Raw genomic sequence first — 12,731 nt, 5'->3', positions numbered from 1 at the left:
GCCGCAGCCGCCGCGCACCATCTGCCGGCCATAGTGCTGTGAGCGCAGCGCCCGCGCGCGGGCCCGGAGGGGTCCCGGCCTCCCAGCCCGGAGGGGCGCAACCCGGGAGTCTGGGGGCTTGGTTCCTGTCCCTCTGCGCGCCGGGGGAGCCCTGCACTGCAGGCGTGCTGCGGAAATGACGCCCAGGCATGTTCTTCGCCCCATTTTACAGATGAGGACTCTGAGTGGTGGCGCCCCCTTCCCAGGCTCTCCACCTGGCACAGCCTCTCACCTCTGCTAGAGGTCCCCTCCTCTTTGGGAAGTGTTACTTGCCTGGCCACACCTACAGTCCCGCTGGCCACGGAGGTTGGCATTCCCCTCAGCTGTCAGGAGAGGTGCTACAGTATTTGAGTATTGGAGAGGCCTCAGCGGAAGGAAAGGGGACCCATACTGCCCCGACAGAAAGCTCTCTGCTTCGTATGGAGGGAGCGGGACCTCCCTGTCCCTGTGAAGTGGTGGTGGTGTCAGCAGCAGAGAGAATAGGGGAACACCAATGTTTCCTCCTGGTACTTCATGTGACTGATGCCATGCAGCGTCGAGAGTCACGGAAGCTGGGGGTGCTAATGGAGCACAGGAATAGATGGGGGAAAGAATCTGGGAGAGAAGAGACTGTCAGGGGGGCCAGTTTGCCTACCTTCCCCCGAAATCTGGACCCCTGAGAATGAAGGAGGCATAAATACTTTGCAGTGTGCCGGGTAGGGAGCACTGGTAGCCTAGAGGCAAGAAGTTACGCTGCAATTCCGAAGGCACATTGTTCGAGGCCACCAGCTGTAATCTCCCCTGCGCCTAACTGCCTCTGAAAGCCCGCCAGAGGGTCAGCTATGGGTCAGTTCCGACTCGAAAGTACACGACAATAACAAAAAGTGTACCAGGTAGGATGAAAGTGGAGGCAACATGTAAATCCACATGTGGAACCCTGGTCAAGGCCATGTCCATCTCAGAGCCTGTTTCCCCAGTTATAAAAAGGCGTTGGACCAATGTCACCCACTTCAGCTCTGATTTCATATTTAGAAAGGGGAAGAATTCCTGCCTTCTCTTCAAGGCTAATTTAAACCACGCTCCGAACAGAGGAGGGCAAGACGGGACCAGTTTCCCTCAACCCTAGCTGGCTGCCTTGCCCGGAAAGCATTTCCAAACTGTCCTAATCCAGAGAGTTCCGCCCTGTCTGCCCACAATCTGGTCACTCCCCATTTCCCCTAAATTCCGGTCATTAGCGCCCTCTCGTGTCGCCTCTCCCACTTTGCAGTCACTTAGTGGAATTACCGTAGGGCGTTTTGTAAAAAACTATAATAATATTAATGAAAAGTATAAAATGTATAGAAACTGTGTTCTACTTCCAAAAAATGGTCACTTTAACTTTGTAAATATTTATCGGAAATGATATTTACAAAACTGTGATATATATTATTTGATTGTATATGTACAACTGTAAATATATTTGTACCTCTCTTGTATTCTAAAATAAAAATTACTTGGAACATTTATCATTTAGCATCTGAACGGGTGAACATCTTTGTCTGCATGGAAATGAAATATAGACAAGGCCTAGAAGCTGGAGTGGTGTAGGGGCACGCATGAGTTGCACTACTTAGTGATTCTGAAAATCACCATTGCATTGTTCTTGTAGAAAATTCCATCCGTCACAACTGAGCTGTCAGCTCCCAAAAATACTGGTCACAGCACAAAGCAACAGGAATTCTCAGAAGGGGCCAGGAAGATGCCTTCTATTTCCCAGCTAACTCTTTAATACTCTCTAGTACCACAATTTGCAAATGTGTACTGTCCAACAAACACACCCTCCTCTGTGAGTGTCATCTCGTACCCTGGCAGATGGGGACACAGGTAGAGAAAGACACTCCTGTTTCTTTGCAGGCTCCATCTGAAGTTTCCTCCCCAGAGCTGATGACAGTCATTGCTGCTGTGAACTTTGTCTCTCCCCTCCCCTTTTTGTTTTTCTAAAGAGGCAGCCAATTTCATTGATAGATTTTTTTATTTAGTAGATTTTTTTCTTTGTATTTTTATACAGTATTTTTTAAATGAATGTATATTTATATAGAATATACATAACAAAATGTACCATGTTAAGCATTTAACTACTGTGCTAAAGTGTCCAGTGGTGTTAAGCATATTCACAGTGTTACATAATCTTCACCACTATGTGTTTGCAAACCTTTTTTATCATCCAAAACAGAAACTCTATGTTTATTTAGCAGCAAATTGCCATGACTTTCAACTTCAGTAACTTGTGTTTCACCTTTTATATCTATGTATTTGCTTATTCCCTCTCCTTTGATACCTCCCATGAGACTTCTGAAGCTTCCAGTGGCCCCTGGCACTACCCTCCCAAACAGTACCCTCTACCCAGATCTCTCACTCCCACGGCCAAAGCGAGTCCCCTTACTCCTGAATGATGACTGGTGAAGTGAAGTTAAAGATAGTCCTGGCTAACGAATCATACCTCCCCCAGAGTAATGCCCAAGTAAGATAGATGCTGTCTTTCTGAAGATTAATTTACAGGAATCAGATTTCACAGAAGTGAGTAGGGCTCTAGGGCTCTTGATCAAAAATCTAAATTGCTTTCTATGGGTAATTCTGTTAAGTCCCAGCTAATGCAAGGGCCACAACCCTGGCTCCAGAACCAGCCTGGTGGTGGCACACTGTAATTGCAGGCTGAGCTGTGTCAGGGCCGGTTTTAGGCACCTGGACAAGGATGAACAAACAAGACTCAGGGTCCTGGGAAACTTGCACTTTGGTAGTGGGTCTGAAAATGTAAGCCAAACCTCTTACCTTGCTTGCATTTCCAGCAGAGCCCTTGATCGCCTTTCCTAAGTGCTTACTCTGAGGCCAAAAAAGAAATCCATTTTAAAAGGCACACCGCTAACACGATGGCACATGGTTTGGATCCACCAAGTGTGCCGAGGGAGAAAGATGTACTGGTTCCTCCTGTGTAGTTATCTGCTTCTGAATACTCACTGGAAGATCAGTTAGCTATGAATCAGTTCCGACTCGATGGTACATAACAACAAAAACAGTACAATCACAACAATTGCTGCAGTCCCTGTGTCAATCCACCTGGTAAAGGGTCTTCCTCTCCTTTACCGACCCTCTACCTTTCCGAGCATCACGTCTCTCTCCAAGGAATAAGGGGCTCCTCTTAGCAACCAACATGCCCAACAAGCATAAACAACAAGCTGAACCCTCATCATCTACACTCGGGTTGCACTCTCCCCAAGAATATGTTCGCTTGTTCTCTTGGCCGTCCATGGAATGTTCAGCGCTCTTCTCCAACACCACAGCTCAAAGGCATCATTTTTCCCCCATCATCCTTATTCATTGTTCAGCTCTGAGATACATTGCATAGATACATAGATGGGAAAGACCATGGCCTGAATCAGACTCACCACAGACCTCAAACTGACATCATTACTTCTCAATAATTTGGAGAGGTCCCTAACTGCAGATTTTCCCAGTGCAATATGTCTCCTGATTTCCTGACTGCTCATACTAAGGGTGTTAATTGTAGATCGAAGAAAGATGAAGTTGTTGACAATTTCAGTCTTTTCTCCAGCTATCATACATCCATCTGATACTAGGCTCTTTTTGCCTAGTCTGTAGGGAGTTTAATTTCTAACCCAAAGGCTGAGCCTTTCTCGTAGATCAAGTCCACTAGCAGCTCTGCAGGAGAAAGCTGGGCAGCCTTCTGAGTGATTTCCAACCCAACAGGTGGGTCAGTGGGGAGTCAATTCTAGATGACAATGGGCTACAGCAGCAGTAGTGAGTGGTAGTAGCTGCTGTACGTAGACAAATAATTGTTGATTTTGTGTACTGTCGAGTCAGAACTAACTCATAGCTGCCCCACTACAGGGTTTCCAGAGGCAGTAAATCCCACAGGAGGACTAGGATTAGGATAACTCCCACAGTCAGGATTGCCTACCTTTCTCTCACACAGCAGCTGGTGGATTCGAACTGCTTGCTTTTGGGTTGGCAGAGCAACTCCTTCCCATTAAGTCACCAGTGCTTTCTAGAGATGAAATACAGGAAAGGCAATTATAGCGTTAGGGAGGCAGCTAGGAGGTTATTAGAGCTACTCAGGTGAGAACTGGCATTGATTGGCCTGGGGTGTTGGGCATAGTAATACACAGGTGAATATGGGGCAATCTGAGAATTAGAAATGACCAATTATTAAAAACATGTGGAAATTAAATACACGCTTACAGGTTTCTTTTTTACTGCCAATGCAAAGGTACATGCTTAAAAATCCACCAGCTGCTCCACGGGAGAAAGATGGGCAGCCTTCTCCCGTGCACAGTACTGCTAATTACTCTGAAAATCCACTGGAGGGTCAGCCAGGGATTGGTTCCAACTCCATGGTACACAACAACAACACAGGCTTATAGATACTACCCTTGATAAGGATGTCAGGAAAAGTATGGATGTCTTTGAGCTGTGGTGTTGCACAAGAGCACAGAATATACCATGGACAGCCAAGAGGACAAACAGATATGTTTTGGAGAGGATGCAGTTGGAGTGCTTTTTGGAGGCGAGAATGATGAAGCTTTGCCTCACATACTTTGGGCTATATATGGGAAGTGCTGTTCCTTGGAGAAGGACATGATTCTGGGAAGGGTGGAAGGTCAGTAAAGAAGAGAAAGACCCTTGGGTGGATTGACATGGTGACTGCTGCAATGGGCTCTTGGGTGTCGGGAAGTGTGAGGATGGCACAGGAGAGAAAAGGGCTCAGATCTTTTGTTCATTGAGTCACTATGAGTTGTACTCAATTCGATGGCACCTAACAACAACTACAACCTTTGCAAAGCTTTAATGCCTAAATCTGGGACCAGAATCTGTATTTTTAACAAGTCCTCTGAGATGTGTAGCCACATTGTCAGTATCCACTATACAGGATGGTGAAGAGAGTGTGGTAGAGAGATTCTAAGGGGGGGAGGAAAATCAAGTCTTCAAAGCAGGTCCAGCTGCAGGCTTGTTTGGGACAGTCAATGGCCCAAATGACTGTCAGAGCGAACAATGCCTATCTCTAAGAAGGGCTGAGTTATTGTGCAGAACCAAGGACACGATGCTTTTAAAGCACCCAGCAAAAGCCCAGGCTTTTGGAAGTGTTTAGGAAATGATGCAGGCTGTGGAGTAAGGCAGGTGCAGTTGGAACACTGGCCCTGGCACCATCTGCTGTGTGAATTTAATCCTCTTTATAAGCCCCGTGCATCTGTAAGAAGGTATCCATTCTAGACACACATGGTGTCACCCTACGTTGAAGTCGACTCATGGCAACTGGCTTTAATTCCAGTGTGGTGACCAAACAAAAGCCACTTGCTGTTGTCTGTAGATGTTGCCTCATCGAGACCCTGTAAGACAGAACACTACTGCCCTCTTAGGGTTGTAAAGGGTTTTGTTTGTTGTATTTTGTTAATTTTGTTGTAAATGGGGTTTTTGTTTTGCTTGCTTTGGGTTTGGGTTTTTGTTAAAAAAATTTTTACCGTGATTTGGATGAAATTGTATATAGTAAATTGGTTTTCCATTCAATATTTCATAGACATTTTGTTTTGATACTGACTGCAGTCCCTACCAGGTAGTGGCACTCTTCCTATTTCCTCCCTGTGTTTCCTGTTTCCATTAGTCCTATCGTCTCCCTACTCGTCTGCTGAGCTGTAACCTGAGGCAAAGTGCGCCCTTTGCATGAAGTGTGATTGATGGTTCTAAGGAATGCTATTGTTCACCTTTTTTTCATCTCCCAGGTATTTCTGTTCACCTTTTAGGCCTGGACACTTGCTCAAAGTTGAGTGATGAGAGGATGAGTACAGGCTTACAGGGTATTTAAGGACTGTAGTTTTGGGAGTTTGACCTATCTCTCTGGAGCTCTGGTGGTTTAGTGGTAGGGAGCTATGCTGCCAGCATGAAGGCACTCAGTTCAAATCTACCAGCGATTCCATGGGAGAAAGATGGGCAATCTCCCCTCATACAATTTACTGCCTCTGAAAACCTGCTAAGAGGGTCAACTGTGTTGTTGTTATGCATTTGTTGTTATGGTACATACATAACAGCCACAACCTATCTCTTGGCACGTAACAACAACAACAAACCCATCTCTATCAGACCAGTAAGCCTTTTTAAAAAAAAAAAGATTTGCATTTTGTTCTACATTTTTTCCATCCAGGACCTCCTGCTGTGTTTTCTTTCCATGCAGCCAACAAGTCTGCAAATCTTTTTTTTATATATAGTTCTTTTTTTATTTAATATTTTTTTATTGGGAAAAACATATTGGGGGTACAAGGAGGCGAGGGTTGGGGGCAGAAGGATGAGGATGGGCCAGGATGCAGTTGCAGAGCTGCACAGTTTGGTCGGTGGGGGGAGCAGGTGAAGGAAATGATGAGGGTCCAGTGGGGACCAGATGCTACAGAGGAATGACAAGCATTTTCCAATGGTAATTAAACCAACTGTCTTATTGATTTGGGAATTGGATGCTGACTCTCTGGCTTCTTCATGCTGAACAGGGGCGTAGATATAAAGGGGGGAAGGGAGGACGCTTTATCACCTTACTGGTGGTCTTGGGTTACAGCTGCTTGCCTTCTTGCTCCTGAGGGCCGCGACGGTTCGCCCCAAGCCGGGGGCCAAGTGCAGCCCGCCCCGGGCAGAAGGTCACAACGGCTCGCCCAGGGCAGAGGGCCTAGGGCAGCCTGCCCCGGGCAGAGGGCCGCGACGGCTGAAGTAGTCTTTTTTTAAAAAAGAAGAAGAAAAAGTGTGTGTGTGTGTGTGTGTATGTGTGTGTGTGTGTGTGTACCGTCAAATTGGATCTGACTGGTATACTGGTACAGGAGGCTGCCCCTCCTTCTCCAGCAGAGCATGAAGTAGAGTCTGGGTTTTTTTTCCCCCCCAGGTGCCTGTCGGGGCCTGGGTTTCAGCTGTCCACACCACAGCAGTGGGCAACAAGCTTAAAGACCCTGATGGCTCTGGGCGCTGGCTCTCACCAGTGGCTATGGATGAAGTCACAGGCGATTTTCAGCCAGCGCCGAAGGTCTGCAAATCTTTTTTTTTTTTTTAAATTTATTAGGGAGCTCTGGTGGCCTAGTGGCAAGATGCTGCACTGCAATCCCAGAGGTACGCGGTTCAAATCCACCAGATGCTCTGCTAGAGAAGGAGGGGGCAATCTCCTCTTGTACCAGTCAGATCTGATTTGACGGTACATGTAAAAATAATACAATAAAAATTAAAAAGAAAAAATTATTATTTTTCGTGTGTGTACTGTCAAATCGGATCTGACTGGTACAGGAGGAGATTACCCCTCCTTCTCCAGCACAGCATCTGGTGATTCGAACCACATTCCTCTGACAACCAGAGCTCCCTAAGTCTGCAAATCTTTATGGAAGCAGACTGCTACATCTTTCTCTCTAGGAAGTGACTAGTGGGTTCAAACTGCTGACTTTTTGGTTAGCAGCCCAGAGCAATTAACCACTACACCCCTGGGCTCTCCAAGTGCTGTGGGACTGGAAGGAGCTAAGGTTGTGTTGCTCTTATCTGGTATGAAACAAAATGTCAAGACCATATCCCACCCCTTGGTCTAGAGGCTCTTAGGATTCAACTTCCATCTGGCTGGGCTCTGTCCACTCACAGAGCACCACCGCCCTCTTATGGCCATAGCTGAACTAACAGTTGGCCCTTGGGCTTCCTTTTTTAATGCCTTCCTCTAATCCTAGGGAAGAGCCTGAGGATCTGGCCTACCCTCCACCCCAGTGGCCAGCCAAGGCCAGCATTTATGTCGGAGGCTGTTTTGCTGGGTTGGTTGTCATGAGGGTGGCTTAGGTGAAAGAAGTGCCCGTATTTGGGAGATTTCTAAAACTGACAAATCTCTAGGAGGCAGAGGGCAAGATCCACAGCAAGTTGTGCTGTTAACCCAAAGGTGGCACATCTTTGGCAATTTGAATCCACCAAGCACTCCTTAGGAGAAAAGAGGAGCAATCTTCTCTTGTATTTTACAGTCTTGGGAACCTGAGGGAGGGTCACTATTAGTTGGGACTGATTTGATGACAGTGAGTTTGACTTTGTCTACTGAACATTGCATGTGTGGCTGGTACAGGCAGTCCCATTTAAGCTTTTTTTATACTACCTATAAAGCTGGCTGGTTAGAGAAGAGAGCAAGTCAGGGTTTCCTAAACTTTATATGTTGTTGCTGTATACCATAGAGTTGGAGGGCGACCTCTCAGCCAATTTTCAGAGGCAGTTAATCGCACGGGAAGAGATTGCCCATTCTAATCTCCCACAGAGCAGCTGGTGGCCTCAAACCATGTGCTTTTGGGATTGCAGCACAGCTTATTGCCACTAGGCACAAACAAATGTGGCTAACCTTGAGAAGAATGGGAATCCCAGAACACTTGATTGTGTTCATGTGAAACTTATGCTTGAACTAGGAAATAGTCATCAGAACAGAGCAAGGAAGCATCGCATGGTTCAAACTCAGGAAAGGATTGCGTCAGGGATATATCCTGTCTCCATACCTTTTCTTTTTTTTTTTTTTTATACCTTTTCAATCTGTATGTAGAACAGATCATTCGAGAGGCTGGACTTTATGAGGAGGAATGTGGCATCAGGACTGGGGGAAGTCATCAGCAACCTGTTATGCAGATGTTACAATCTTGCTTGCCAAAACTGAGGAGGACCTGAACTATTTGCTGCAGGTCAGTGACTACAGTCTTCAGTATGGATTGAAGCCCAAAATCGAGAAGACAAAGATTCTCTCTACTGGGCTAACTGGCAGCACCATGATAGATGGAGAAGAGATTGAGATTGCTAACAATTTCAGTTTGCGTGGTTCCACAATCACTGGCACCAGCAGTTAGGAAATCAAAAGATGGATTGCTTTAAGAAAATCTGCTGTCAGAGAACTCTCTGGAGTACTGAAAAGCAATGATCTCAGTCTAGAGACTAAAGTGTGCCTCATCTAGAATTTGAAATTACCTGCAATTCATCAGAGAGCTGGACAATGACTAAGGATGACAGAAAAAGAATTGATGCCTCTGTGTTGTGGTGCTGACAAAGAGTACTGAACATACCACAGACCACAAAGAACAAACAAACAAGTTTGTCCTGAAAGGGGGAGAAAGCAAGTTGCTCTTTTGAAGCAAAATTTTGAAGCTCATATACTTTGGACATGTTGTCAAGAGAGACCAGTCCTTGGAGAAGGATATTATGCTTGTTCACTGACTCTTAAGTGCCAAATTCACAGAAAGTGTTTCCTTTATAAGGCATATAAGGTCTTGTCTTCAGTTTGCTTGGCTCCACAGCCAACACTCTTGGCACAAGCAGCCAAGAAATTAAAAGACGTATTGCCATGGGAAAGTCTGCTGTGAGGGACCTTTCCAAACTACTGAAGAGCAATAGTGTCACTCTGGAGACTGAGGTGAGCCTGATACAGGCCATGGTCTTTGCAATCACTTGCTATTAGTCAGTGAGCTGGACGATGACTAAGGATGATAGAAGGAGAATTGATGCCTTTGAGCTGTGGTGATGGAGAAGAGCATTGAATATACCATGGACTGCTGAGAAAACGAACAGGTTCATATTAGAGAGGGTTAAACCAGGCTGCTCCTTGGAGGCAAGTATTTTGAAGCTTCATCTGACATACTTTGGACATATTGCAAGGAGGGACCAATTCTGAGAAGGATGTCATGCTTGGGAGGGTAGAGGGATAGTGCGGGAGAGGAAGACCCTCTGTGAGGTGGATTGATTCAGTGACTAGGGTAATTGGGGTAAGTGTGTTGAAGACTGTGAAATTGGCACAGGGCAGAGCAGGGTTTTAGGCTGTTATACAAAGGGTCGCTATGAGTTGCAAGTGACTCGACGGCACATAACAATAAGGTCTTCATATATGTGGGCACTTTATCTCTCTGATGAAGTCCTTGCAAGACTTTTCTTTGACAGTTTCTTTTTCCTCTCTACTTACTCCCTCCTCCAAAGAAATGTTAAAGTAAAGCATCTCACCGAGAAGATGTCCTAGTAAAATAAGGCTCAAGAAGCATTATTGAATCTGTGGTCATGGGCTCACATAATAACTGGCCCATCAGATTGCCACAATCAATATCAAAATAATCTTCAAAAGACCATTTGAGGTATTATTATGATGAAAAAATCTGTAAAAAAAGACCTCTTTAAAGTGTTAAAAGCAAAAATGTCACTTAGAGAACTAGGTATACCTGGCCCAAGCCATGGTATTTTTAAATCGCCTCATATGTAGGCAAAAACTTGACAATGAAGATAATTTAATGCCCTTGAATTATGATAGTGGTGAAGAATATTGACTATACCAAAGTACCTACCAGATGTAAGAACTAATGAAACCTAGAAGAACAGGCAAAATGCTTCTTAGAGGCAATTTCTTCATTTATCTCAATGCTGATACCCCATGTCTCCTTCAGACTCCTCTTAATGACTCTTACTCTTCTATTCTCAGGAGGTACTAGGCCCAGGGAAAGGACTTCATGCTTGATACAGCAGAAGGTTTGCATAAAAGAGGAAGACTATCACCTTGGTGTATGAGCACAGTGGCTGCAAAAGTAGGCTCCAACACAACAGTGGTTGTGAGGATGATATAGGACGTCCTGTTGTTCAGAGGGCTGCTAGGAGCTGAACTGACTCAAAGACACACAGTCTGTACACTACCCTACAACTTGTCTATTGGTATAGCCTCTGTAAATGAACTCTTAGGAACTGAAATGAATAAAGGTGGTTCTCAGGAAATTCCTCTGAGGTTCTTAGAAAAAGTTGGGGGTTTGTTACATTTTTAGGACAGGAATGTTTTTAAATTCACTGTTGCAAATATCCTATGCTGGCTTTAGTTGAAACAAAGAAACTATTTTGAATTAAAGATGGCCACATATTATTAAAAAAAAAATAACCCACAACTTGAAAAAAAAAAAAAGAAGCATTATTGAAGAAGGAAGTGATGGGTAGTATTGAGCCTGCAATTTATACAGTGGTTGTTATGTAAAGCACTAGAACTTCTAGGCATAGTGTGCAAACAGGCCGTTTTATCAAGTATGTTTTCTGTGGCTTCTACATCTCGATCCACCTGACTTCCCGCATACAAAAAAGAACAAGACGCTTAGCAGCTTACAGTTAGAAGGAAACTCGGAGGCCCCTTTCTCAAAGATCTCAAATACCAATAAACAGTACGTGAGATGGTCTCTCATTCCAGCAGCAGTGGCAAAGTTTAACTAATAAATGTTGGAGAGGATGTGGTGAGAAAGCAATCTTTCATACTATTTGTGGGACTGTAAAATGGTACCACCATTCTGGAAGGCAGGTTGGCATTTCCTCAGAAAGCTGGACATGGAAATTTCCTATGACCCAGCTATTCCACTGCTTGGAATATACTCCGAGAAAACGAGAACTGAGGCACAAACAGAGACTTGTATACCAATGTTCATAGCAGCATTATTCACTATCGCAAGAACATGGAAACATCTTAAATGTCCAACCATAATCTAATGGATTCAGAAATTATGTTATGATAGAATACTCAGCAGCACGCAGGAGCAATGATTTTGTAAATTATTACCTAACTTGGGAGGGACTAGAGAGCGTTATGCTACGTGAACTCAGTCCCATAAGGACAAATATTGTTTAAGACCATTATTGTAGAAATAGATAACTAGTAAAACGTGTATGATAATCTAAGGGGTGGGGACCAGGTGAGGATACGTTGGAGGTGTAATCTCAGGGTCGCACAATTTAATGGGTAGAGGGAAGGTTAAGGAAATGGGAGAAATCCAGTGTGGAAAAAAAATGCGTAAGACATTTATAAGTAAACCAGTATAAAATTAAAAGTTTATATTTAAAAAAAAAAAAAAGAAGAAGAAATCTGCTTTGGAAGTATTGCAGCCACAGTACTTACTCCTCAGACAATTCTGGTAAGACTTTGTTTCCTAAGCTTTTGGGTTCTTTGTTGGAGGGAGCCAGTTCTTGAAGGAGGCCATCATGCTTGGGGAAAAGTGGAGGGCCAATGAAAGAAAGAAACTCATTAAAAAAAATATAATTGACTCTATGGGAGTGGTTTATTTTCTAACTAGGTGAAAGAACAAGTTTAGACGCTGCTATAATTACATATTTGTCTATTTTAAGCTTACATCATTTGTATATATTGTTGTTGTTAGGTGTCATCAAGTTAACTGTGACTTACAGTGACCTTATAAACAATGGATCTGAATCTTTTTTTTATGGTACTATTTATTGAGGTTTAATTTACATACAACAAAAATTACCTGTTGCCACTATTCAGTTGAAAACCATTTCTGACTTCCCAAATAGCCTCAACAAACATCATTTGGTTCAAAAAGCACACTATGTAAGGATACAATATAAAAACTGGCTTCCCTTACACCTCACTGACCTATATATAGTCACCTTCCCTTGTCAATCTTCTATACTTGTGTGTACCCTTTCCTACCCTTAATTCAACAGTGTTCATTATGTATTTCCCCACACCATTCTGGGTGAAAAACCTCCACCATATTTCCTCTATCTAAACTTTTCTGTAGTGTTTCTGCGTACAACAGCACTTAGTTCATTTGTGACTTGCTTCACTATGTCCTGTAGACTCATCCAGGTAGTGTAGTGTTTCCTAAAAGCCAGTTGAATCAAGCCTTTGAAGTATGGCAACTTTCTATGAAGTTCACAAAATATTTCCC

General features: G+C 44.1%; 1 protein-coding gene across 1 annotated transcript in view; it reads left to right on the top strand.

The window, feature by feature from the left end:
- PRDM12 (PR domain containing 12) overlaps positions 1-179 on the top strand; it is a 14,942-nt gene extending 14,763 nt beyond the window's left edge. Inside the window, exon 6 of the mRNA XM_006892599.1 lies at positions 8-179. Within this exon, the coding sequence (XP_006892661.1) occupies positions 8-179 (172 nt within the window). The remainder of the gene's footprint in view (positions 1-7) is intronic.
- Positions 180-12,731: the final 12,552 nt, after the last annotated feature.

Source organism: Elephantulus edwardii, unplaced genomic scaffold (genome assembly GCF_000299155.1).
Source record: "Elephantulus edwardii isolate Elephantulus edwardi_28Jun2011 unplaced genomic scaffold, EleEdw1.0 scaffold00116, whole genome shotgun sequence".
NCBI lineage: Eukaryota > Metazoa > Chordata > Mammalia > Macroscelidea > Macroscelididae > Elephantulus > Elephantulus edwardii.
Note: the sequence above shows the minus strand (reverse complement) of the source record. Positions and strands in the feature narration are given on the sequence as shown.